This window comes from Lingula anatina, chromosome 5 (genome assembly GCF_051362555.1).
Source record: "Lingula anatina isolate TDL-2025a chromosome 5, LinAna3.0, whole genome shotgun sequence".
Classification (NCBI taxonomy): domain Eukaryota; kingdom Metazoa; phylum Brachiopoda; class Lingulata; order Lingulida; family Lingulidae; genus Lingula; species Lingula anatina.
This window is the reverse complement of record NC_141771.1, coordinates 6,185,467-6,212,297: the sequence shown is the minus strand read 5'-3', so window position 1 is coordinate 6,212,297 and position 26,831 is coordinate 6,185,467. Positions and strand designations below refer to the sequence as shown.

Below are 26,831 nucleotides of genomic sequence, written 5' to 3'. Positions count from 1 at the left end.
AGACTCACCCTAAGCATTCTGATCTGAATTTAAAACTTATGCCTTCTGTACTATTTGTTTTCAGCTCCACTTGAGATGAAATGTTCTAAAATAAGATACAGATTTACACTTAATTTACCCCATTACAGATATAATTACCATTTCTCATTTCACATGCAATTTAGTGCTAAGTGACTGGTCATTTAAACCCAGCTTTGGCCGACCTGAAGATATTTGTGTGCTATATTGATTATATTAATTTTTGTTAAAAGAGACAAAATGTCTGTCTTGCATAGTTTTTAGAAATAAGCTTTCATCATCATCTTCATAATCATCATATATTATTATTATTATTATTATTATTATTATAACATTAATACAGTTCTTTTCACCTGGTAAACTTCCTTGATGAGCTGTACCACATTGCTGGAGTCATTCTTTAGTTCTCCAGTCAGAGAGTTGGGGAAGAAGTCACTGAGCTCTTTGTACACATTAAACTGGTTCTGTGTCACAGCAAATATCAACACCACATCCTTGTTCTGGAGAACTTCACGGACCTGGCTGATGGAGGGATAGTCCTACAGAGAGAGATGGAGAAATATTAGCAGTGGATATAGTGTGTGTGTGTGTGTGTGTGTGTGTGTGTGTGTGTGTGTGTGAGAGAGAGAGAGAAAGAGAGAAATTGGCAGTGTGTGTGTGTGTGTGTGTGTGTGTGTGAGAGAGAATGAGAGAAAGAGAGAGAGAAATTGGCAGTGTGTGTGTGTGTGTGTGTGTGTGTGAGTGTGTGTGTGTGTGTGTGTGAGAGAGAGAGAGAGAGAGAGAAAGAGAGAGAGAAATTGGCAGTGTGTGTGTGTGTGTGTGAGAGAGAGTGAGAGTGAAATTTGAGCAATATGTATGTGATTGTGAGAGTCTCTCACAGTAATATTAGAAGCGTGTGCACACTTGCATCTAGGGGTGCTTGTGTAAAAGTTCAGATAAAGCCACAGTGCCAGACAACTCACCTGGTTCAGAGATTCTGTGTAATAGTTATCAGCGTCCATATGGCAGTTTAAGTCATTAGGCCTCACTATGCCTGCCAACTGTAAGAAGAGGTATTGAATGATGAGTATAAATCATCAGGGCTCATATATATTATTATTTATTGCCTATAGCATTTGGTTACTTAAATATCATGCAGACAAAAGATACTTTTCACATGCATGCTTCCACAGTAATGGTCACATTACCTTTTCTTAACTTTTGAATTACTTTTAAATCAAAATCAGAATGAGTGTATATGTTTTCCTTTTTAATAAAACAGCAATGATATCATTACTTAAGATAAAATCAATATTTTGTGAATTTACTTTAAAAACCATCCTTTGAATCAATCAAATTAAACACCAAATAATGTTCATATCTTTTACTAAAACACAAACATTCATATAAGAAAGAGAGAATTTAGAAATCTTTAAAAGAATTATTAATGGAAAAGCACACTCAAAACTTTTATGTGTCAAATAAAAAGGTTGGTAATCTAAACAAAAAATTAACTTAAATACACAACAAAACAAAACATAAAAGTATTAAGAACTTAAAATAAACTTAAAATATTGTTCACAACTAAAATACAATGTTAGTATTAACTAAGTTACACTAGGTTAAAGTGTTGGTGTAAATTGTTAAGTTAAGAACCACATTTAAGGTGCTTTTCCCGCCAACTTGGGTAATCTTTACTTATGTCTGCACTGATTATGGTTAGCTCACCACAGATGACCAATCTGGTTTCACAGTTGCCCCAGCTATCCCCAGTGTAACTGAGGCAAGCTGCCTGCAGTCAGTTTGGATTACTATGTTTAGGACTTGTAATCAAACGGTCAGTTAAGACTTTGTGCATTAGGTTAGGCAGACCCAAATTGAATTGAAAAGTACTTTTACATGTAGAACATTAAAGGTTATGTTGCTTGTTTTTATAAAGATCAAAGACTATTAAAACTCAAAATCTATGACTATGGCAAACTGAGTATAGAGAACTTATTACTAGTAAAGAAGTGTGGGGGGTGGGGGGGGGGAGGGGGTCAGAGGGGGGGTGGGAGGGGTAACAACAGATATTTGAAATGAAACACGTGCAAATCACATCAAATTATAAATGCACTGTGTGCTCTCTGCAGTTCAAATGTATTCTCCATCTTGTAGTTTTCATTAAATTGAAGAAATACCATTAGCCAATTTTAATAAACACATAAAATAAATGCACTGAACAAAAACTATGTTACAGCACATGGCAAAATGAGGGTATCATCATCCACTTTTAACAAGTCCACCACTTTTTTATTCATTTTATAATTTAAAAAAAAAAAAAAAAATCCCCTTTTCCTCCCCATTTTCTAAGACAAAAACTGCTGAGAGAACACACTGTGGTAAGAAGACACCTTTTGTGTCAGTTATTGGTGAGTGTATTAACCTTGCCGTCACCCGCAGAGTGAAAAGGAGAGTCTGTGGACATGATCAGAAGTCTACGAGACGGACTCCGCCACCCAACGGTTTCCTGTAAATATAGCATACAGAGTTATGTGCACTGACTAATATAATCATAAAGAGACATTGGCCTCCACCACAGGGGCTGATTATCATGGTTACTGAGCAGTCGTAAGTCCATTCCTTCTTGTCAATCTGTCTGTATTGTGTCAACAAATTTACGTCAAACGTATTGTTTGTGTTGTCACTGGCTTCTTAACCACTTCTTCTGTGAAGGAGACTGCCTTAATGTCTGTCTGCTTAACAGCAGAACCATCTTGTCTATCTGTCTGTCTGTCAAACAGTTTTTTGTCCCTTTGTCAGTTCTGTCTATCAATCTGTCTGTACAGTTGCCTACTTCCTGAATGTGCGTCTTTCCTAGTTTTTCCTTTTGTGTAGACAATGGTCTGGCTTTCTGCCAGAACCTCTCTGGCCATAGAACATCTTTGGACACAAACTTCATCAGTTTCTTTCACCTTCCTTTGTCAGTGTTTTAATTATTCCAGTGTTCTATATCTAAGAGTTATACCCTATACCCCATTCATATCCCACAGCCTAAGGACACTTATATATGATATCTATGCTGCACATACATAGCCATCCCCTGCCAAATGAACCCCAGAATCAGAGCTCAAGATCAGCAGCTTTCTGGAAGGGTTTCTCCAGCCTATTTGCTTCTGTAATGTCAAATAGATGGTTAAAACATTGTATCTTTGAACTTGTGGGTTCCTGTAGAACAGCTTTTAAATTACAAACATTTAATCAGACATTGCCATGACTATAAGAGTCATTAAAAAAATAATCTGAAAATGAGATTTATGTTACTGAAAACTATTCCCCTTGTGTATAATAAAACATGTACTCATAGTGGTACTGTAACAGTTGAGGTTGTCAATGTCAGTCTGTATCCTGAAACAAACTCACAATCATTTTATGAACAAAATCTTGTAGTTATAAATAAAGTGAAGAACATGTTGATATTCTATCTTCATATTTAGAATAGTTCAATTTGTTTTAAGTGATGTATTCAATATATACAGCAGTCCTGATACTGTCCATTTATCCGAGTACTATAAATAAATCCTACTGCTTCGTAAAACACTGAAATTAACTCAGTGACACTTTTATTAACACTGAAATTAACTTAAATGATTTGTGGTTTATAAGAAAAATCTGGTCCTTCTACCAAAGTAAAACATTGCCAAATAATCAACGTTTTCTAATTCTCTATAGAATCTATTAATTTTACTGCTCACCTCACAGACAACAGCCTGGACTACAGCATCAAAGCCCCCCTCAGGGACGTCAAGATTACCAGATATAGGGGTGGCTAGCACTTTTTCCTACAACATCAACAATAATATAATATTATCACTTTACCTTTATATTCTTTCTCCCGCCAAAGAGGTGGTGTTTTTTTTTAGTTTGTTAGTTAGCATCATAACACAAAAAGTCATGGGCGTTTTTTGACAAAATTTTGTATTCCTACAACTTTATGACACAACTGACATTGTTCAAAATCTTGAAAATCTTATCTTTAGTACACAAACAGTGAGCAGGAGGAAAGTACTTACAGAAAATATCTTAGCATCATTAGTAAGACTTAGTTCATGTCTGTAACCATAGGGGGCAGCACATTTATCACTTTCTGAACACGGGTTGTTCAGCCTGGAAATCACAGGATAAAAAATATATATATATTAATAGTGGGTGGCATAATATGTTCCCATTTTAATATAAAACCTTTGACATTTTCCCTCCCTAAAATGGTTATTAATGAACAATTTCCAATTTTGAATTATTTTAACTGATTTTCAAATACAAAATTTGAATTGATGACCACAGTTATCAATCATAATTATACAAAACAATGTTACCTAGCAATAATATAAAATAAACATGTTTGACTCTTTGAAATACCAAACAAATAACACTGCTTGTTTAACTGTAAATAATGCCTATTTTACTCCTTACTTCGGGGCATAAATGCTGACATAAGGCATGGTGACCTTATCGACATAGGAGCCGAAACCAAGTCTAAAATCTTCTGTAATTGCAGCCATTTCATTAGCTGGAAAAAAGATCAAAAAAATTATTACATACAAGATTGTAGATGGAAGACATGATTATTTTCACAATTAAAAATTTACTACTTTCCTTTTTTTTAAATGGCGTTTACTTACAGATCTTAACTCCCAGTGCGGCCAGTTTTTCCCTGTGTATATTCATAGACCTGGACATGTCCATCAAGTAGTACAGATCCACAGGATAGTTCTCGGCCAGCTTGAAATGGACTTTAAAATTAACTGGCTTGTCTGAAATAATACAGAGAATCATGCTTTATTCGGAGGAGAAGGCCGTGACTGACTGGAGGTACACTGAGGTTCCCTGCACCATGTTTAAGCCTGGTGTTTTTAAATGCTTCAACCCAGTACCAAATTTAGAACCCACTTATACGAAGTTTTTGTTTAAATTTTGAACCTGCTTGCACCCATTTTACACCCAAATTCTGAACACATCTGCACTCAGTTTATACACAAAATATGAACCTGCTTCAGCAATTTTGTACCTAAAGTTTGAACCCAGTTCAGGCCTACCCAACTACCAGACTCGGCACCTAAGGATCTTGAATTAACCGGTATATCGGACCACACTACCCGTTTTCAAGGTGTGTGTCAGATCGCATTTCGGAGTAACAGCCAGAACACCGACAGGATGAGCCCTGGCATGCTCGGCTGTCACCTTGATTGGATAGTAAACGATTGTCGTAAAATCGCTATATGATTTTAAAACCGGGTGCATAAATTTGAAAGCCACCTAGATGAACCTTAGATTGCCAAATTAATCTAATACAATGCAAAAAAGCCCTATCAAAAGTGGTTAAAACATTCAAACCGAATGTCGTAAAGTCCCCATATATCCCCATAGAGACAATAAAATAGAGTACTCTAAAGTAAGAGTACAGTTTAAGGTTGTTCAGCCGAGCGTGGATGAGCCACCCTGAGCTTCAGAGATAACTTGACACTAACCTCTTCACTATAGCCTATCTTCATCGTGTCAAGTTACCTCTGACGAAAATAGTTTGACCTAGTTTATATAAGCCAATCGAATCCATGTTTCAAAATTTTTCACCAAAGTTTGGTGAAAACGCTGATTGGTTGACCGTCAATCGGCAATCCTCGGCTGATTCCGCAAGCTCCATACTAACAACATAGTTATTGTCGAGTGCGGAGACATCCGAGTAGTTCCGAGTGCATAACCGTACACAAAGAAAGCATGGAGTATATCGGAATTGAAACCAGAGCAGTTTGATGCCCTGCATAATTATCTACTGAGGGATGATGTATTTTGCGTGCTGCCCACAGGTTACGGCAAGTCCCTGATATTCAGCCTTATCTTTGATTGGTCCGGATTTGAACAAAGCGCGCTTTGACTCGTTCGCGTTCATTGGCTAGATCGTTCAATGAGTCATTGAGTGCGGGCTTTAAATTTGATTGGCGGGCGGCGGAGGCAATCGAATGTGGTCAGAGGTAACTTGACACGATGAAGATAGGCTATAGTGAAGAGGTTAGTGTCAAGTTATCTCTGAAGCTCAGGGTGGGATGAGCCCGCAGTCGTGCTACAAAATTTGTTCTCGGGTATGATACACCGAAATGCGATCTGAGACACACCTTGAAAACGGGTAGTGTGGTCCAATATACCGGTTAATTCAGGATCCTTAGGTGCCGAGTCTGGTAGTTGGGTAGGCCTGCAGTTTATACCTTTATTTTACTTACTTGGTCTAACTTTAATTTTCATCTCCTGAGGTGAAAGCTGGATGGGCTTCTCTGTCATAGAACCTGACCTGGGTGGAATGTCCTGATGAATAGAATAAAGATATGAGCAAGAATCCAATTTACATTGTCACACTAAACATTGTGACGGTCTATATGGTCTAAGATTAAAACTATTAATTATACCTCATAAGATGCCCTTATTAGTCTAATTTAGCTCCAATGTCTGAATCACCTTTCATCTCATAACTCATACCATTCAATCTAGAGCTCCAATATAATGATTTCATCAATCACGATCTGTTAACAGCATAAGTCCTCATGAGGAAAACACTAAGTTTTTTTTAAATATAAGTCTGTTTAAAGAATCAAAATAAAGGGCTAATGTATGCACCTTGGTAGGGTTAATATCATGGTCAGGATTGACGATGTCGACCTGTGCACATCCCCCTTTCAGATGATTGGCTAATATATCACATCTGTGTCTGCTCTGCTCCTCCTTCACGTCGGTGATCTAGAATTTTCAGAAAAACTTTAAAAATAAAGTCAAAAGTTTTACACAATCCATTTGTAGGACATTGATCTGAAATTTTAAGAATAGAAAAATTAGTAAGCCTTTAGATAATTTCTAAAGTCAGTCAACATTGTAGATGTCAGTCAAGATATAAAAACATTATCGACTACACTAATGGCTCATTTCACACTCGGAGATGATTGCACTGGCATTTCAGTAACCCGATGAAATATATCTTTAAAAAACGCCCTAAAAATCGCTCTTTTTTGGGTCCTAAACAGCTGGACTTAATCTCTAGCCTTATTTCAAAAGATATAACATCCGACTATTTCAACTGGGTCTGCGACAGCTCTTCAAACAAAATAGTGATTTTTCTTTTTGTATTTTCCATCTTCATTTTCTACAAAAATTATACATAAATAGGTCAAGGTGACCTAGTTTAACTCACTTGTTCTTTACACCAAGCACAGAGAGGTCCCCCAGCAATGCAGGCACTACAGTTGGTCATCTTGCGACACAGACTGGTGGCAGTGACATCTGCTTCCTGACCTGAGGTAACAAGGAACACACATGCCATAACAGAGTTTTAACTAAAGGGACTGCCGGTTTATTGAAATATATATACATATAAATACACATATACACATATATATGCACACAGTTATCTTTCAATTTTCAAATATCTTCATTTTAACATGTTTTTTTTATCAAGCATACACATTACACTTATCCATTTATCTATACTTCATATTTCTGACATGTCAGACAGTAATGCCCCATACAAATACCAAGTGTTATTTAATTTTCACAGAAAAAAACTTTCTTGAAAAGTTATGATTTTGGTTTCTTAAAATGGCCTCCAAACCCAAGATGGTGGATCCTTACTCACCATGAGATACTGCCACAAAGACAAGTAATGTAGTGGATAAAAGAAAACAGCACCATAGTCTGGGAGTCATGATGGAAGACCTGAAATATATAATAACAGTATTATTATTGAAAATAATAACTTTATTCCTTCATTAGTTTACTTGTTTGTCTGCCTGCCTGTCTTAAAATGCCCATCTGTCTTTCTTTACAACCATTTACAAATTCAAAAGTTTTACCAATCTTACCTATCATCTAAACAGTGAGGCTCTTCCACAGCAATTTCAAATTTTACAATTGAATTTTATCACAGAATCAAGTTTTCTAAAAGGAAACTTACAAAAGTCTTTCATCAAATATTGTACCTTAGCACATACTGAAAAATTTTCCACTTCTAAGTGAAGAGCATTAAAGGGTACCTGTATTTTCTTAATACAAGTATAGAAATGTTCTTGTACTTGAAGACAAGAAAACTACTTCATGATATATAATTACTAAAAAGAATACCCCAGAAAACTCTATGAATGCACTTAACCAAATATTATTACATCATCTTATAGACTAGCAGTTTACAATCTGAAGTTTTTTCAACAACTATGTTGCAAGAGACAAAACTAGCTTTGGTACCTAACCTCTTAATTATGGAAAGCATTGGATAACTATATATGCTGCAATTAATGTAACAGTTGCAGTCAGTAACCCTATCCAAGTGATGATACTACATTAATTAAAGAGGGGGTTTTATAAACAGACATTGTCTGACTTTGCTCTTAACACCAAGCCGTTGTTACGTTTCTAGAGACTCACTACAATCTGTGTGATCTCTACCTTTATTCTGTACAATCCAGGTATTGGTGTCACTGGTCCACTTCTATCTGCTGACTATATGTTCTACTCTACACTACTTCTGATTACTTCATGTGAAGACACAAGACTTTAATAATGACAGTATATTGCAAACTCTTCTCCTTATATACTAATACACAAGGACAATTACATTACAGTGATTCCTTAAAGACAGTCTCAGCGCGTTAAACCCTTAAAATAGCACGAAAATGAATTTTCCTGGAAAACTCACCAATTTCCCCATAATGACCAAGGTATATCCTATCCAAAACCGTTCAGAAAATGAAGCTACCTAATACCGTTTTTAAGTTCCATTAAATAATAAAAGACGACTCGTCTTAAATACTCAGCTACCACCTCACAGTACGGCTTCAGAACGCGCAATTTCTCGCTAAGTCTCGCGGTTTACTATGAATGAAGTACTACGGCTGAGACCCGGATGTTACTATTTGGCGCCAAAACAGCAAACGTGGCTCAGACGCGCGTCAAGTCTGAACAGGAGAGCGACAAAAGGGGGCGAAAGACAATAGCCACTTCAGTTCGAAAGATACGAAAGAAAATTAGAGACAGACGAAGAAGCACTCAGACTGTGTATGTTGGGAGGGAGGTGGGGGGGTGGAGGACACTTAAAGCTGAGTTAGGACTCACATACGAGGCAATGGCGAAACTACTCCTCGACACGTGAGTAAGTGCTTCACAGGTCTCAAGTGTGTCTGATTATCATATTATCCTGTTCACAATAAATGACAATATTTGTGCTCATACAAAGTTGGTTACGTGTATAAGAGCGTTTTGGGCTTTACGTTTTCTGTTTTTGATCGGTACATGTACCGAAAAGATGGACAGGCGGCACTTACATGTCTGACAAGTTTCGCTGTGTAGTCGTGACGTCTATCTCATGCTGACTGAAGCCTGCTGTGATTGGTCGTAAGCGTGGGAAAATCGAGGTCGTGACCTTGAGCCGGAAGTACTTCTGGCTGTGCTCCGAAATCATGATAAATAGTTTTCGTTTTCTAATTCTTTATTCTAGTTGTCTTAACAGGACTTTTGTGACCCAGACTTATTCATATAATAATAAACAATCTCCCAAAACACAAATCTGATCAAAGTTTTACATAGAACCTGCTTATATACATTAATCTAACCCACTGAGTTGTCCTTTAAGCAAGTCAGAGATATTGAAGCCAATTAACAGAATTAAGACACATTGCAGGAGACCTTTAACACAATTAGACAAAGGCTGATTTAAACTTTAACTGGAAGATGAAGCCATAGATGAAGTTATTCAGTCCCGAAAACATCCCGCAGAACTTTAATATAATTTTAACTTGGACATCTAAATACATTTATTATACACTGACATCTGACTTGATTTGTATAGAAGTTTAATGTAATTTACCTAAATATTCACTTAATATAATTTTAAGACATCTAAATATAATTAAATTACATATAACTTGAACTAAAATAGGGATTTTCTGAAATTAAATTTGGCCATGAAATCACCTCTATGATACATCCCTGGGGCCCTTTTAAATATGTCCTCATATTTACCATGAAATCACTGTCACTAATTGGGAGTTTGCTTAAGGCCAATATGTTGTACATAAATTCAATATTTAATGATAAGCATCGGTAAGGACATTATATTTAAAAGCAGTATGGAATAATGATAATACTAGTATGTATATTACAATACTTCACATTGTGAAGGAAAGATATTGAATAAATTTAGTTTTATGCAATATTATTTAAGCATTTAAGAGTGGATATAAGAAATAAAATATATGTATCATTACTATTACCATAATAACATGTAATATTACATTCATGAAGAATTGAAAAATGGTTATATAGCACATATCTATATTTACATATTACAAGCTAAGGTGTACATTGCATTTAACATTTGTATGTATCAATTCCATATGTCTAAATAAACTTCTCTACAAATATATACATGTACCAATACTGAAATGGTATAGTGGGAACCTCTTTGTCCAGCTATCCCTTGTAATTTATTGTAAATGCACAGCAACAATATCAATCAATTCAAGCATTTTGATATGTTTTGGATAAACTTTTTAACTTATTCTTATTTGTCTCCCATTTTGGAGATATTTACTCTGAGCCATTGTTGTGAGGAGTGATTGTCATTGGAGTTATGAAACCATGATGTTCTACAAAGAAGTGTGCTTCGTAAGGGTGTTGTAGTAACTTTTTGAGGTACCAGGCTACATGAGGCAAGACACTGATAGTTGAGGGCAATGGGCAATTTCATTGGTTTTCTCACCTGTAATGTGAATGTGTTCCATTCTAAAAGAATTAACTGTGGGCAAGACTATTTTTGAAACTTTCTAATCATAAATGGAAGAACTGATCTTTTATGCTTTTTATTTGGCAAGATCCTTTTGATTCATTCCAGTTGTTGTGCAATGTTCTTATTGTTTCTATAAATTTCCTTTTTTATTCTTCTAAACATTTATCTACATCTATGCCTTTGACATTGTGACAGATTGTAAAGAGGTTGAACTAATACACATGGCAACTGATTATGTAACCAATAATATGTAGCAACCCTTACATTCTATTTTTCTTCTATAAGAACCCCATAATTTATCCGATGTACTGTATCAGCTTTCACTAGCATTAATGTTGCGAATATGGTGATGCCTATCAGTATATGCAGTAGCTTAAAAATTGCATGCTCTTGGGTCTGGGTTGACTGTGTCCTTTCCTTGCAAAAACATCCTTTGGTACCAGAAGAAAGTTGTGTGAAATGACAGAGTTTTGCCGCCTACATCGACATTGGTGCCTGCACCTTTGTGAGTATTTGGCTAAAGAAATGAAAGAAAGGAGGGTATAGATGGTCCCTTAGTTTGTTAATGCGTGGTTAGGTTACAGTCTTGGGGTTTGTACAACATGCACTTTGTAACTTTTAGATTCTATCTAGTGTTTCTAATTCTCTGTACCTGCCCTATTTACTTGTGGGTACAGATGTAGCTTCTACATTTTTTAACCTGACAACTGCTGGTCGTTTTCTTACTTTGCCCTTGAAAGTTTTGGTATTGTGAAACTCTCTTTTCATTTGTCCTGGTACCATTTCTTCATATACCCATTCTGTCCTACTTATATCCTTAAATTTTACCCTATAGACATGGCCCGTTTTGTAGTGACTGCACTCAAGAATTTTTTCTATTTGTTTCACATTTCTGTTCTGTTCTTGTGGTTGATTTGTAACATTTGGTTGGTTTTCCTGGTTTCTTATTGTTTGTCTTTCCTCAGGTTCATGGTATGGTTTTAGTCTGTTAGCATGCACAGGACCTTTTTGTTTGTTGTTATCACATCTTCGAAGAAGGAAGTTTGTGGGTCCTGTTTTCCTGAGAATCCTGTAAGGTCCTGTATATTCTTTGTGCAGCTTCTTTTTCAGTCCTACTGGAACTGCCGTGTTGTGTAACAGCACTAAGTCTCCTACTCCAAATTTTGGTTCTTCAGCTCTTTTATCATGCCGTCTTCTGTTGGCTTCACTAGCTTGTAGTTTGTTCTTCTCTGCTACTTCTCTGCCCCATTCTAGTGTTTCTAAATGTTCTGCCACATATTCTTTAATGGAACTTGGCAGTTTATCTCTAGGTGCCATTTTCAAATCAAATGGTGTCCTCATTTCACGTCCATACAGCAAGAAATATGGGGAGAAGCCTGTGGCTGTTCCAGGTGTTTTGCGATAAGCCATTAAGATGGACGGGAGGACTTTTGACCAGTTGGTTTGTTTCTTGTCTGCATATGCCCTAAGAGTTTGTCCAATGAAACCATTTGTTCTTTCGCAGACAGCATTTGTTTGTTTACTAGTGAAAACCTGCTTGACTTGGAACAGTTCAGAAATAGCTTGTACCAGCTTTGATCTGAAATTTTGACCTCTATCTGAAACAAGGGAGCGTGGTGCACCATATCGAGTGAAGATATGAGTATACAGAACTTCCGCAACTTCTTTGGCATTTTGAGTATACAATGGAAATGCTTCTGGGTATTTTGAAAACGATTCAACTACTAGCAAGATATACTGGTAACCTTCTTTTGTTTTCGTCAAGGGTCCAAGTATGTCTATGTGCCATCTCTCCATGACATCTGAGACAGGTAGAGGTTGCATAGGTGCTGGGCGAGCATGGTAATGTCTTTTTGACCTTTGACAGGTGTCACATGACTGAATGTAATGTTGGATGTCTTTGTACATTCCTGGCCAGTAGTAATGCAATCTGATTGCATCAAGAGTCCTGTCAAAACCTTGATGAGCTCCGCCTGCTGGTGTATCATGGTATGCTTGTAGAAGTTCTTTTCGATAACCTGGAGGCACTACAAGTAGTTGTTTTGTTCTTCCTTCATTGTTCTTTCTTTCATTTCTGGGTTGGTACAGGTAATGAAGCACACCTCCTTCATCTAGCATGAATTTGTTTTTGTGGAATTCTTGTTGGGCTGAATGAGGGAACTTGTTTGATTTGATATTTTCTATTATTTCTCTAATATCTGAGCACTGATACTGTGCCTTTTTAAGGGCGCCATCTATTTGAGCTATAACATAAGGGGCTTCTGTCTGATATATAAATGTTATTTCATGTAAATCTTTAAGAATTTTGCTTGTTTCTACAGTAACAATGTCTGCCTTATGGAATTTGTCCTCAATGTCTTGTTCTTCTGGGTTTTCTGGATAAGTTTGCCTTGACAGACAGTCGGCAGGATTTGTAGCGCCCTTTGTATAAACAACTTCAAAGTCAAAATCTTGAAGATAGATAGACCATCTCTGGAGCCTTTGGTTGGTTGACTTCTTACTGTTTAACCACTTTAAGGGCTGATGATCTGTGTAAACTTCAAATTTATTGTTTGCTAGGAAATGTTCATATGCCTTTATACCTTCCACTAGAGCAAGGCATTCTAATTCTGAAGGGGAAAGGAAGCGCTGCTGCTCCAATCTACTCAAGGCTCTTCCTCCATATGCAATGGCATGCTCCTTATTATGCTCATCTTTCTGGCTAAGCATATACCCAATTGCTGTACCTGAAGCATCGGTTGTCAGTTTAAAAGGTTTCGAAACATCCGGAAAGGCCAAAATTGGAGTAGTTGTTAAAGCTCTCTTCAGGTGTTGGAATGCCTTCTCACACTCACTTGTCCATTCAAACTTTTGGTCTTTTCGGGTTAAAACGTGCAGAGGTGTTGCAATTTTAGCATAGTCTTTGACAAATTTTCGGTAATAGTTTGTGAGTCCTAAGAAACTGCGTACCTGTGAGACTGTTTTGGGGGTTGAAAAAGACTTAACTGCCTCGATTTTTTGTTGGTCAACTTGTATTCCTTCTTTTGATAAAACATGGCCTAAAAAGTGGATTTTCTTTGAGGCAAATTTGCATTTTGCAGGTTTAAGAGTTAGATTTGCTGCTTGAAGCTTTTGGAAGACAAGTTCTAAATGGTGCAAATGTTGGTCGAATGTCTGGCTGAAAACTAAAATATCATCAATGTAGGCAAGTGCAATTTTCCAGTTTAAATCCTGCAATATCTGTGACATGATCTGTTGGTAGGTTGTACCCGAATTCCGAAGGCCGAAAGGTAAGCGTTTGAATTGGTATTGGCCATTGTGAGTGACAAAGGATGTTTTCTCTTTGGTCAGTGGGTCCAAGGGTATCTGCCAGTATCCAGAGGCCATATCAAGTGAAGAATAGAACTTAGCTTTTGCTTCTCCTACGGTCTCGTGGATGTCTTCTAACCGTGGCAGTGGCCAGTTTATTGGTTCAGTCACACTGTTTAATCTTCTGTAGTCCACTGCAAATCTATACGTTCCATCTTTCTTTTGCACTAAAACCACTGGTGCAGCCCACTGAGAGGTAGAAGGTTCTATGATGTCATTGTCCAGCATTTGTTGTGTTTGTTTGAGGGTCTCTTGTCTCTTTTCTGGTGTTTGTCTATAGAATCTTTGTCTCTGTGGCAGTGCATTCCCTGTCTCTATTTTGTGAGGGGCTACATTTGCTTTACCCAATTCCGAGAGGTCCGTGGCAAAAACAGAGCGGTATTTACCTATGAGGTTTGATAATTGGTATTTTTGATCTTCAGTTAAATCTGCATTTTGTAAATCTATGCCTATGCTTTCTGCTATTTTCACTTTGTCTTCACCCCACTTAACTCTCTGTTTTGAAAGACCATCATCATTCTGGATTGTTTGCATGATACATGTATCCACAATAGCTATTTCATCTGACTGTTTCTTTTCTTTGTCATTGCAAGTTGGAGCAGTACCGATCTCTTTTTGGACTTCTGTTTTCTCTTGTAAAGCTGAAACACTGTCTTCATCTATGTGGTATCCTTTCGCTAACACTTCCCTTTTGGATATTTTGAGTGTTTTATTTGTTGGATTATATACCCTGCACATAACCTTGCCATTATTCATACTGATAACACACCTTGAAGTGAAATACTTATTCCCTGCTGGTTCTAATAAGAACGTTTTACACTTTGCATTTTTGTGTCTTGATATTTTGAGGGGAACTAAGCTTTCAGATTGGGGAGGTATGGTAGTATCTGAAACAGGTCTGGCCATTCCAAAATGTTGTTGTTGGTGAGTAGGATTGTTATGCTGTCCTTGAAAGTGAGGGTTTTAGAACTGAAGTCCATACATGCTGAATTATTCTGTAGGAAATCAATACCTAAGATGACATTCCTTGGTAGACATTCAAGGACGTGAAATTTGTGATGAAAGGTGGTATTATCAATGGAAAAAGACAGCATGATGCAACCAAAGACTGGGTGATTTTCACCGCCTACACCTCTTACAGTTTTCAGAAATGAAGGTTGATAACTGACATCGGGACACAGTTTAGATACTAGATTTTTAGAAATGCATGATACAGAAGCACCTGTGTCTACAAGAGCATTGAATTGAAGAGTTCCTACACTAATTTCTACCAAGTTGTGTTCCAATGGATTCCCTTTTAACAAGGCTGAAATGTCTATTTGAGGTTGTTCCAAAATTTTGTTTGAATTGACTGATTGTTTATTGCTGTGCACGTACCCCTAATGTTGTTTACTTAAACACACTCTAGCAAAATGATTTGCTTTGTGACATTTGTGACAAAATTGACCTTTTGCTGGACATTTGTGTTGAGCTAATGGTTCCCACTTACCACAGTTTCTGCAATAGTCCGGTTTGTTGCTGCTTGGTCCATTGTTTCTTTGCCTGGACTGGTTGGACTGTTGACGAGGTTGCTGAGTCTGTTGATACCTTGCTTGTTCATTATACGGCATTTGGGTCCTGCTGTTAGATTCTAGTTGTGCTGGTTGATTGATCTGCTGGGCTGGGTAGCTGAACTGCTGGGTTGGGTGAATAAATTGTTGGGCTGGGTAGATGAACTGCTGGGCTGGGTAACCGAATGGCTGGGCTGGTTGAATAAACTGCGGTGCTGGGTAAATATACTGCTGGGGTGGGTAACTAAACTGCTGCAGCGGTTGACTGAAAGGTTGTGGCTGTTGACTTAACTGCTGAGGTTGTTGACTGATCTGTTGTGGTTGTTGAATGAACTGCTGGGCTTGGCTGGAGTAAATTTCTCCCATTGTTTCCTGATCCACTTTCTTGTCATTCAGGTTTGTGGACATTATTGCTGCTTCAGCTAATGCAGCTGCCTCTTCTAGTTCTTGTAGGGAGTTTGTCTGTTTTTGAATTACAAATTTCTTGATTTCTGGGAGCAATGTTGGAATGATATACTGTGACATCTGATCTTCTGGTATGCGTGCTTGGTTGGCTAAAGTTCTTTTCCTTGTTATAAAGTCCAAAACTTTTTCATGAGATGCCTGTACCATGTTCTGTAATGCTGCAATTTTGTCATAAGCGTGAGGATGAGAAGAGAATCTTGACTTGAATGCTCTCTGTAACTGTTCATAGTTATCTTGAATATCCTGTGACAATTGTTCATGCCACTCCTCTGCTACTCCATCTAAATAGAGAGGAAAATGATGCACCTTTTCTTGCTCATTCCATTGTTTAGCTGTACAAAGTTTGTTATAGCGTGATATCCATCGTGCAGGATCTTCTTTTCCCGTAAATAGTTGTAGAGGGACTCCTAGTTGAATTTCTGGTTGTGCTCTTACTCTTGCTTCTTGCAGTTGGGGATCAGCTCCTGGGTGGACTTGCTCTTGTTGATTCATGATGTTTCTGTTTCGTAGCTGTTTGATTATGTTGTTTTCTGGTACACTTGACATCTAGCGAGAGGTACTTGGGGATCTTCAGGCTCCACCATGTAACACCAAGCCGTTGTTACGTTTCTAGAGACTCACTACAATCTGTGTGATCTCTACCTTTATTCTGTACAATCCAGGTATTGGTGTCACTGGTCCACTTCTATCTGCTGACTATATGTTCTACTCTACACTACTTCTGATTACTTCATGTGAAGACACAAGACTTTAATAATGACAGTATATTGCAAACTCTTCTCCTTATATACTAATACACAAGGACAATTACATTACAGTGATTCCTTAAGCAAGTCAGAGATATTGAAGCCAATTAACAGAATTAAGACACATTGCAGGAGACCTTTAACACAATTAGACAAAGGCTGATTTAAACTTTAACTGGAAGATGAAGCCATAGATGAAGTTATTCAGTCCCGAAAACATCCCGCAGAACTTTAATATAATTTTAACTTGGACATCTAAATACATTTATTATCCACTGACATCTGACTTGATTTGTATAGAAGTTTAATGTAATTTACCTAAATATTCACTTAATATAATTTTAAGACATCTAAATATAATTAAATTACATATAACTTGAACTAAAATAGGGATTTTCTGAAATTAAATTTGGCCATGAAATCACCTCTATGATACTCTTCAGAAGGCAATTACAACATAAATAATTAATTAACATATATATCTCCGTAAGCATTTTGATATAGCCAAATTACTAAGTACTACTTCTACAAAAAATCACAGCACTCTAATATAAGTACTTTTAGAAGCAGGTTAACCCGATTGAAATTTGCACGTAAATCATGGAAGTACAATCTATAAACATAAGTAAGGTCATACCAGTTCCTCCTTATCATGTTTTCCACAGGTATGTAATCAAATAGCAAAGGTTGAATTTCCTACATGAACATGTATACTCATCCCAAATAAGAAAGTCGTTCAGATTTCAGGTTAATTTGAGGAATTTTAGCTCTCTTTAATCTTACCATTTTCTTCTTGAATACCTTATTCTTATGTCTCTTACATGTGTATTTTTAACGTAGAGCTTTTTTAAGAAATGAAATTATTGCACCTGTGGGCAGAACAAAAATGCAAGGAACAAGAGTGCCTTTGTTTGATTAAAAAGTAAAATAAGAATCTTTTCTGGAATTTAAAACAAAATGTACAGTACTATATTCTAGCAAACACCTATCAATCTACAATTTCTAATACATTATATGAGTTTAGAACACAGTACAGTTCTGGTTAAAAAGTACTAGAAATGTGAAGATTATCCAAGAAGAAGACTAGAAATTTTATTATATTTTCTTTCCAAAATTCCATAGTAATTCAAGTTTTAAAAATAATGAATAATTAAACATAATGGTGAATATGATTAAATTTCAAACAGTAAAATGAATACAGGAAAACCCTCAGCGTTTCTCATGAAAATTTAAAAAAAAGGCTGCTCTAACCTTAAGTTATCATCCCTTAGGCTTCCAGTTAATAGACAGATCTCTCATTCATATGTAAGGCATCTGAATCATTCCAGAAAAAAAAGACATCACCTTTGATAGTGCTCATACCCTAGCATATCTTTCAGACATAGTTTAGATTAGAACATCTCTTTGAAAATGTGCTTTGCATCCCAGGCATTCACAAACAAGACAGCTACAGGTCATAAAACCCATAAGATGGGGCTATGTTACCTGGAATTTCTGTGAATATTCCTGGATTCTGCAATCTTCCCCGATAACTGCCAGAGCTCACAGAAAGTTTCTTTCAAAAGGTCTACCATGCAAGTAATTTACAATTCCCCTTTATTTTGTTCAAAGAGAAAAACTAAAGTACTAGTAATCAAAACGAATTTATCTTCGCTTACTACCCGATTAAAATGTTGAAAAAAAAATTGATTCGATCAATCAAACAAACAGTTACAGTCCACTTTTAAAGTTTAATATACCCCAATCCCTCCATGAACTTTACCAAACTTAACCTTATTTACCACAATTTCCAGAGATGGTATTTTATCCCAGTCACCTGGATCATCTGAACATATTAATTGGAAGAACAGAAGCCACTCGAGATATCTTTCCCTTACCAAAGAACTTTTATCAATGAGGTGGATTAAGAAAAACTGCCCTGAGTATCAACATTAACTCTCAAATGGTCCTTACTGATTGAATTTTAGTCTGCAAGATGTGAGTTGATATCTAAAGGTTTCAATCTGTTTAATACACCTTGTATGATTAGAAGAAATACTGCTGCTTTGAAAGTGCCCATTTATTACTTTTTGGAGAAGTGCTTAATATTAATTAATATAAAGCTCTATCATCATAATATGATAATGTGATCAATACATTGCATTTTCATTCTGATAATCTAGTCCAGAAACCAAAAGAACAACAATGAATCGGTCTGCACTTGAAGCAAACAACATTTAATGCACAGAATAAACTTTTTTCCAGTATTTTTCCAATATGTGTATGCATTCATAACATGAAAAACCAACTAAGAGAGAGAATATTTAGTTAACCTCAAAGCAGCAGTAACCCTATAACTTCAATCCAGCCCTCAGAGCCTGGAGTTTTGTTAATGTTGGACAGAAGCCCAATAACACAGCTATACACCAATATAGATGTCTGCTGCCTTGTTCTTATCATTTCTAACAAGATATAATGAAGGCATTGTAACTTCTATCTACTGTGCTCAGAGAAAGCTGATATCAACAGCCTTCTGGTTTGTTTTTTTCACTACATCTTATTTTGAGAATCTGCTTTTATGGCAATGAGGAGCATTCAAAAATAACTTGAAAGAGAGTTGGGAGAAAAAACAATAAATGTGGAGGTGGGGGTATACATATCATGTAAGAACAAGCACATAAAGAAGAGTGAATTCCAGAAAAACACAACATACTAAAAAATTGTATAATACTAAAAAATTCCAAATGCCTCATTTTTTATAATTCTGTATTTTTGCATGTCATGATAATTCATTTAGGATACTCGCAGTAAGTCTTTTGGATACTAAGACAACTATTCAAAAAAAAAAAAAAAAAAAAAAATTTGTACCCACTTTAAGCGTACCTCCCCCCCCCCCCCAGAGAAAAAAATGGGAGACGGGGAGAAGGGTTATTAATCCATGTTGTTCGAATCTACTGAGTCAATGCCATATTTCATCCATTAAACCCCAGTATAAGCCTGACAGCAAGTGACCTAGGAGAATTAATTAGCTCTACTTAATTTCCATCCCAAGCCAGGGCATAAAAAGCAATAGATATGATTCACAACAATAATGATGAATATGACTGGGTTTGGGCTGTTTGTTCAAGGTTGTTCAATCTATACATCTGTTGTGTGGATTAAAACTTACGAGAGACATAATATTAATAATAATAATTTATTTATAATTATTTACTAATTAATTAATTTATTTATTCAGCTAACATACTTTAAAAAATCATAAGAAATTTATTTAGAACTGCCATAAACTGTAAAAAAAAAGAGGGCGCATGCGCGAGATGAGTAAGACGTATTTCATAGCTCTTCCAAAAAAAAGCTATCAAAAGTAACAAAAACTATGAGATACTAAAATAAGGTTTGCGGTAACATCAGCAAAAAGTACGGAGAAACAATACTAGGACACAATGTTTACTATCAGTAACAAACTGGCGAAGAAAAAACAAAATGACAGAACAATGGATACTCCGGATTTGCAGATTGACAAGAGACAAAGACATGAATCAAATCCCTCACCGGGAAATAATGACATAGCAAAGAAACTCAGGATGGGCAGCCCACTATGCCTCGAAGACTACACAAGTGCAAACGAACATTCGGGCGAAATCAGCCCAGATGACACCTCACCATCTATAGAAGGTACGAGTAAATTTCAAACGATACTATCTACAATAGATAAACGCCTCGCGTCCATTGACAAAATTGCAGCTATGTCGGAAGCAAACCAAAGTATCCTACACGAACTATTGAATAAAGTCAGTGACCTTACTTTAAGTTTAACTTTGACGCAAAATGAAGTGGATACGCTGAAGAAGGAAAATGAACAATTAAAAGAAAGGATCAAAGTCATTGAAAATAAATCAAATATAAATACTGAGCGCCAAAAGGCTGTAGACGCGGAATTGTTAGAGATGAGAACACGCAGTATGAGAGACAATCTTTTGATATATAACGTTGAGGAAAAACAGAATGAAACGCCCACTGAAACGGAGAACGCTTTTTATAACTTTCTAGAAACTCAGCTCTCTATTTCAAACCCAAGACATTCAGTAAAGATTGACCGGATTCATAGAGTGGGACCACAGAACAAACAGGGAAAAATAAGGCCTATTATCGCCAAATTCAACCCCTACAAAGGTAGAATGCTTGTCATGAACAGCGCCTACAGGCTTAGGGGTAAGAAAAATTCAGCTGGTCTCCACTACGGCATCTCAGAACAATTTCCGCATGAAATTGAGCGACGACGCAAGGAGTTGTACCCAGTCCTGAAGAGAGCCAAGGCCGCAGGGGACAAAACCGCTAAATTGATAGTGGACAAACTCAAAGTACGAGTGAATGGGACGCAACGAATCATCAAAGATCCTAGCGAAATACCCGAAGGCGCTTCGTTTGGGTAATTACTGTGCACTTCATCTATTTCATGGTAACATTGGAGTAGTTGTGATGAGTTGCGTAATGTACACGGTGGAGGTGACTTACATTCAGAAGTAAGCCAACGTGGAAGGACATGCAACGGACCGATTAGTAACATGTTTTGTATTTCTTCGTAGGGTTTATCTATATATATATTTTTGTTACATGTATTATTATGCTGATGTAGCTACTGACATTTGAAGGTATATATGCCGAGCAACAGCAGGGCGTGGCTCTTCTATCCTTTGATATTTCAATGTTTTTGTGTTTTGATTGGTGTTATAGCTGTTGTATGTACTAAGGAGCGAATGGTGAGTGAGTGTGATATCGATTATCAACTAACGTACGCATGTTATTTAATTCTAATAACCGGAGAATATTTATATTCTATATATACTAATGCAGCTATTAAGGTATTATCTTATCATTAACATCTGTAAATGTTATGGACAGCGAGTTGACTATTTTCACATTGAATTGCCAGGGCTTAAGAGATAGAGCCAAAAGGAAAGATGTGTTTAGATACTTGAGAAACTTAAATCATAATATATACTGCATTCAAGATAGTCATTTCACGAAAGAAATGGAGAACGAAGTGAGAAATATGTGGGGCTTTGATTGTTTCTTCAGCTCTTATAAGTCAAATAGTAGGGGAGTAGGTATACTGATAAATAATAATTTTGAATTTAAACCAATTAAAGAGAAACGAGACGAAAATGGAAACTACATTCTACTAGAGGCATTAATAGAAAATAGGAAAGTTCTCATCTGTTCGGTATATGGCCCTAATACGGATAAACCTGAATTTTTTGACTCCCTTTTTAACAATATAGAAACTTTTGAGTGTGAAAACATTATAATATGTGGAGATTTTAATCTGGTGCTAGATCCGGCCAAGGACTATCAAAACTACAGACATGTAAATAACCCTAATGCCAGAAACAAAATTTTGGAAATGAAGGAGAGTTATAACCTCATTGATTCGTATAGACAGTTACATCCGAATATTAATAAGTATACGTGGCGACGAAGAACACCCTTTCAGCAAGCTCGACTAGACTACTTTTTAACCTCAGAAAACTTGTTACGTAGCACTAAATCGTGTTATATTAAGCCCGGCTATAGGACTGATCATTCGGCTGTAGTGCTGTCACTCACCTTCCACGCGTACGTTAAGGGTAGGGGCTTCTGGAAATTCAACAATTCCTTACTGCACGATATCACATATATCGAAGCAATTAGAAGTAAAATTATAGAGGTTAAAAAACAGTACGCTGTCCCGGTATATAATTTCAAAAACTTCCAAAATATACCGGACAGAGAAATTCATTTTACGGTAAATGATCAGCTATTTTTTGAAACCCTTTTGATGGAAATTAGGGGTAAGACAATTTCTTATGCGTCTTACCAAAAAAAGAAAAAGTCAGAAATAGAAAAGAAGTTAGTTAAGGAAATTGAACTTTTAGAAAATATAACTTGCGAGGCCAATATTCAGACTTTAAGACAAAAGCAAAAAGAATTGGAGGAAGTACGAAAAGAAAAATTACAAGGCGCATTTATTAGATCCAGAGCTAAGTGGGTGGAGGAAGGCGAAAAACCAACTAAATATTTTTGTGGTCTAGAATCGAGAAATTTTACCAATAAACTGATTCCAAGAATTCAGCTAGATGATGGCACAATTATTGTTAACCAGGGGAAGATACTAGAAAATACCAAAAAATTTTATGAAAATCTGTATGCATGCCGGGAGCATAACATGGAAGATGTTAATCTAGATAATGAGGTAACCCTTAACGATGTTTATAAACTCAGCAATCTGGAAGCTGCAGAATTGGAAGGGCCCATTACGGAGGCAGAAGCAGCACAAACATTATCTAAAATGAAATCGAACAAATCCCCGGGAACTGACGGCTTTTCAGTTGAATTCTATAAGGTATTTTGGAGACAACTAAGCTCTTTTGTTGTCAGGTCAATTAATTTTGCTTACGAAACTGGCCAGTTATCGGTGACGCAAAAACAAGGTATAATCACTTGCCTCCCAAAGGGAGATAAACCACGCCACTTTCTTAAAAACTGGCGCCCCATATCACTTCTCAATACTATATACAAGATCGCCTCGGGTTCGATAGCTGCTAGGGTAAAACTAGTGTTAGATAAATTAATATATCCGGAACAAACCGGATTCATGGCTGGTAGATATATCGGAGAGAACACGCGACTTATATACGATACAATGCAGTATACTGAGGAAGAAAATATTCCTGGGTTACTGTTACTAATTGACTTTGAAAAGGCATTCGATTCCTTGTCTTGGTCATTCATTCAAAAGGTTCTGACCTTTTTTAACTTTGGTGATTCAGTTAGGAGATGGGTATCATTGTTCTACAATGACATCTCTGCTACAGTAAATCAAGGGGGGAATATGTCGGAATTCTTTAAAATTAATAGAGGATGCCGTCAGGGGGATCCCCTCTCACCCTATCTCTTTATTCTATGCGCCGAAATATTGGCGGCGTTTATACGAAACAATGACAATATAAAGGGTATTAATATAGGTGCAAAAGAATTAAAAATTTCATTATATGCAGATGACACTACTCTTATACTTGACGGGAGTGAAAAGTCACTGAATGAATGTATGTTTGTCTTGGATAAATTTTCGAAGATCTCCGGTCTGCATATTAATCTCTCTAAAACTGAAGTTATATGGATTGGGTCAAAGCGATACTCTAATGATATCCTCTGCCCAAAATATAGATTAGATTGGGGAAAAACTAGTTTTAAAATGCTAGGGATAGAATTTGATGTAGATTTAGGTAAGATAACGAAGCAAAATATGGAGACCAAGTTAACTTCCATGAAAAAAATACTTAATCAGTGGAGAGTAAGAAATATAACACCAATTGGTAAAATAACAGTAATAAAAACATTAGCCTTGCCGGTATTGAACCATATATTTATATCGCTCCCAAACCCAGAGGAAAAACAGATTAAAGAATTAGAAAAGTGTCTTTTTTCTTTTCTCTGGAATAATAAACCTGATAAAATTAAAAGAAATATCATTATAAGAGATTATAAAGCTGGGGGCTTGAGGATGGTAAGCGTGAGGCATTTTATAAAATCGTTAAAAATTTCATGGGTAAGAAGACTTATGTTCGAAAATAAAGAATGGAAAAATATTATATCCAAATATGTAGACACTGAAAAACTAATCACATGTGGTACAGAATATATCTCAAAAATCTTGAAAAATATAAAAAATAGATTCTGGATTGATGCCTTAGCAGCCTGGAAAGAACTCTGTGGTACAATAATGGCCAATAAAATCAAGGATTTTGGTAACATTCCACTCTTCCTAAATGAAAATATACTTATTGGAAATAAACCTGTCTTCTATACATCGTGGTATGACAAAAACATTAGATTTGTTAATGATCTACTCCTGGACTCTGGGGAGTTCTATGACTTCACTGCGTTCAGGGATATCCACGGTATTGACACAAATTTTGTCGAATACCATGGAATTATCTCAGCCATAAAAGAATGGCTTGGTGGTATTCCTGAAAAATTAAGTAAAATGGCCACTCCTTTAATTCCCGATTATATATTGTTGCTCTCAGGTTGTTCAAAAGGCTCAAAGATTTATTATAAAACTTTAAGTAAAGTAGGTGTTCTTGAGATGTCAAAAGGTATGAATAAATGGAAGGAGTTGTTAAATTTGGAAGAAAATGAATGCCCGAAGATTTTTGAACTTCCTTTCACAATAACAAAAGATTCAAAGCTTCACTGGTTCCAATTTCGAATTAATCATAATATCCTTACCACAAATTCACTGCTTTTCAAATATAAAATGGTAGACAACAGTATATGTTCCCTTTGCAAAGGAGCTGAAGAAACAACAGAGCATTTATTCTGGAATTGTGCGGTTACCCAAAAATTATTGACCGACTTGGTAGAATATATATTATCTAATACTCAAGTTATTCTACCTGTCTCAAAAAGGAATTGCTTAGTCGGCTCTACGAGCCTCTCTCCAATTATTAATCTCATTATGTTGCAATTTAAATTTTATATTTATTTAAGAAGATGTTCACAGGGTAAACCAACATTAGGAGGTTTGATTTCATCGCTTAGATATCTGGTGAAAACAGATAAGTCAATCTGTCAGTACAATTCAAATATAATTAAGTTATTTTCAATTTGAATATTTAGCGTATGATGTAATTAACTAAAAAGTGCTATATAGCATAACATCTCTTATGTGTGAGTGTGTGAGCGAGTGTCTGTTTGTTTGTTTTTGTATTGTCATGTATTCGTGATGTATTGTGTCAATAAATAAATAAAAAAAAAAAAAAAAAAAAAAAAAAAAAAAAAAAAAAAAAAAAAAAAATCAACACATTAGCCATACTGTAGCATATTCATGATCCCCAATTGGTCCCAGTGTAGCTAATCCATCATCTGACGTAGAACTGAGCATTTTATAGAGGGATGTCCATACTTTTTCTTTGATACAAGCAACATCTCCAGTTTGTGCTGTGCACTGCACAAGTTTGTCACCCTGGCCTACAAGCAGTCCTGAATTTAGATGGTGTGCTGAAGTTGGTTCTAGTGTGAACGCGGCCTCCCCCTCACCTGGCCTCACCTGTGCTCCAGCTAACATCATAATTAGTCACTGGTGATTGGATAAGTGGTGTAATTACACAGTAATTTCAGTCTACCCTTTACTAGTACCTTCATATAACCATGCACCCACTGAAACAGCAAGGCTGTGTTGTGGTATCCGGTTAAAATTTTGTACAGCTTCACTTGTTCTCAAATATGACAGTTCTGCAAGATTCCTCATTTATAGACTTTTACAATAATGTACTTTCTGACACACAGCCAACTACAAATTTCCAGAAAAATTAATAAGAACCTGTAAAACTTGTATAACTAAGACAAAACTTTCTTGGCGGAAATCACTGATAAAGCCAAGTTGTTTGAATTGATCGAGTTATAACTGCATCAAGAAAAACGTAGACAGACTGCCCAGACAGATGTGAAATAACATCACTCCTTATTTACATTATAATATGGCTAGCATCCCCAATCACAGAATACACGTACTAGTAATCTGACTTCTTACTAGTACTGATAGAATGAGTCATCTGTTTGGAAAATGTGAGGTTTTTGTGGGTAAAATGTTGAGGCACAAAACAGCAAATAACCTGGATTTCCCTTTGTTTTGACTGGAAAAGAACAATGGGATTGAGCCTACTGTACTAGTACTTAAATTTGCTGAGCTCTGATATGTTACAAACCAAAGGTTTAACTGGATTTTAAACATTAAAATGACATTTTCACCATAATGTATCTTATTCAAATTGGTGAATTGGAGAACTTGATAGTTGGTAGAAAAAATCAAATACAAGGGCTTTTTTACCAGTGACCCCCCCCCCCCCCCCCCCCCCCCCCACACACACACCTAATCAGACTCACACCTCCTCACAAGCTACCATA

The 26,831-nt window shown here is 36.3% G+C and overlaps 2 protein-coding genes and 1 long non-coding RNA gene across 5 annotated transcripts in view; 1 reads left to right on the top strand and 2 right to left on the bottom strand.

The window, feature by feature from the left end:
- The window catches only part of LOC106161289 (integrin beta-1), a 39,867-nt gene that overhangs the window by 8,685 nt on the left and 4,351 nt on the right, over positions 1–26,831 (bottom strand). For 2 of the 3 annotated variants that reach the window (XM_013538194.2, XM_013538196.2), the window contains exons 2-13: positions 7,652–7,731; positions 7,211–7,311; positions 6,643–6,762; positions 6,252–6,333; positions 4,659–4,790; positions 4,450–4,546; positions 4,050–4,143; positions 3,732–3,818; positions 2,423–2,506; positions 981–1,058; positions 372–557; positions 9–85 (exon numbers count right to left, since the gene is read on the bottom strand). In XM_013538194.2, the coding sequence (XP_013393648.2) occupies positions 9–85; positions 372–557; positions 981–1,058; positions 2,423–2,506; positions 3,732–3,818; positions 4,050–4,143; positions 4,450–4,546; positions 4,659–4,790; positions 6,252–6,333; positions 6,643–6,762; positions 7,211–7,311; positions 7,652–7,721 (1,208 nt within the window). In that variant the 5' untranslated portion in view covers positions 7,722–7,731. Of the gene's footprint in view, positions 1–8; positions 86–371; positions 558–980; positions 1,059–2,422; positions 2,507–3,068; positions 3,153–3,731; positions 3,819–4,049; positions 4,144–4,449; positions 4,547–4,658; positions 4,791–6,251; positions 6,334–6,642; positions 6,763–7,210; positions 7,312–7,651; positions 7,732–26,831 lie in introns of all 3 variants that reach the window. The other variant, XM_013538195.2, reaches the window with a different exon arrangement.
- Positions 20,188–22,571, top strand: LOC106174085 (uncharacterized). The gene is made up of 2 exons (XM_087013537.1): positions 20,188–20,558; positions 20,934–22,571. Exons 1-2 carry the CDS (start codon positions 20,327–20,329, stop codon positions 21,314–21,316), a joined length of 615 nt encoding a protein of 204 aa, XP_086869663.1. The 5' UTR covers positions 20,188–20,326; the 3' UTR covers positions 21,317–22,571.
- On the bottom strand, positions 22,714–25,716 carry LOC147761543 (uncharacterized). Its single transcript, XR_015334580.1, has 2 exons — positions 25,155–25,716; positions 22,714–24,892 (listed from the first exon to the last, which is right to left on the bottom strand). It is a non-coding gene; the product is annotated as an uncharacterized LOC147761543 (long non-coding RNA).

What these genes read in the sequence shown, in the direction of transcription:
- LOC106174085 (XM_087013537.1), top strand. Translation starts at nt 20,327, where the DNA reads ATGTTTACTATCAGTAACAAACTGGCGAAGAAAAAACAAAATGACAGA. An exon ending in CACCTCACCATCTATAGAAG is followed by an intron (nt 20,559 to 20,933) that starts GTACGAGTAAAT and finishes ATAACTTTCTAG; the next exon opens with AAACTCAGCTCTCTATTTCA.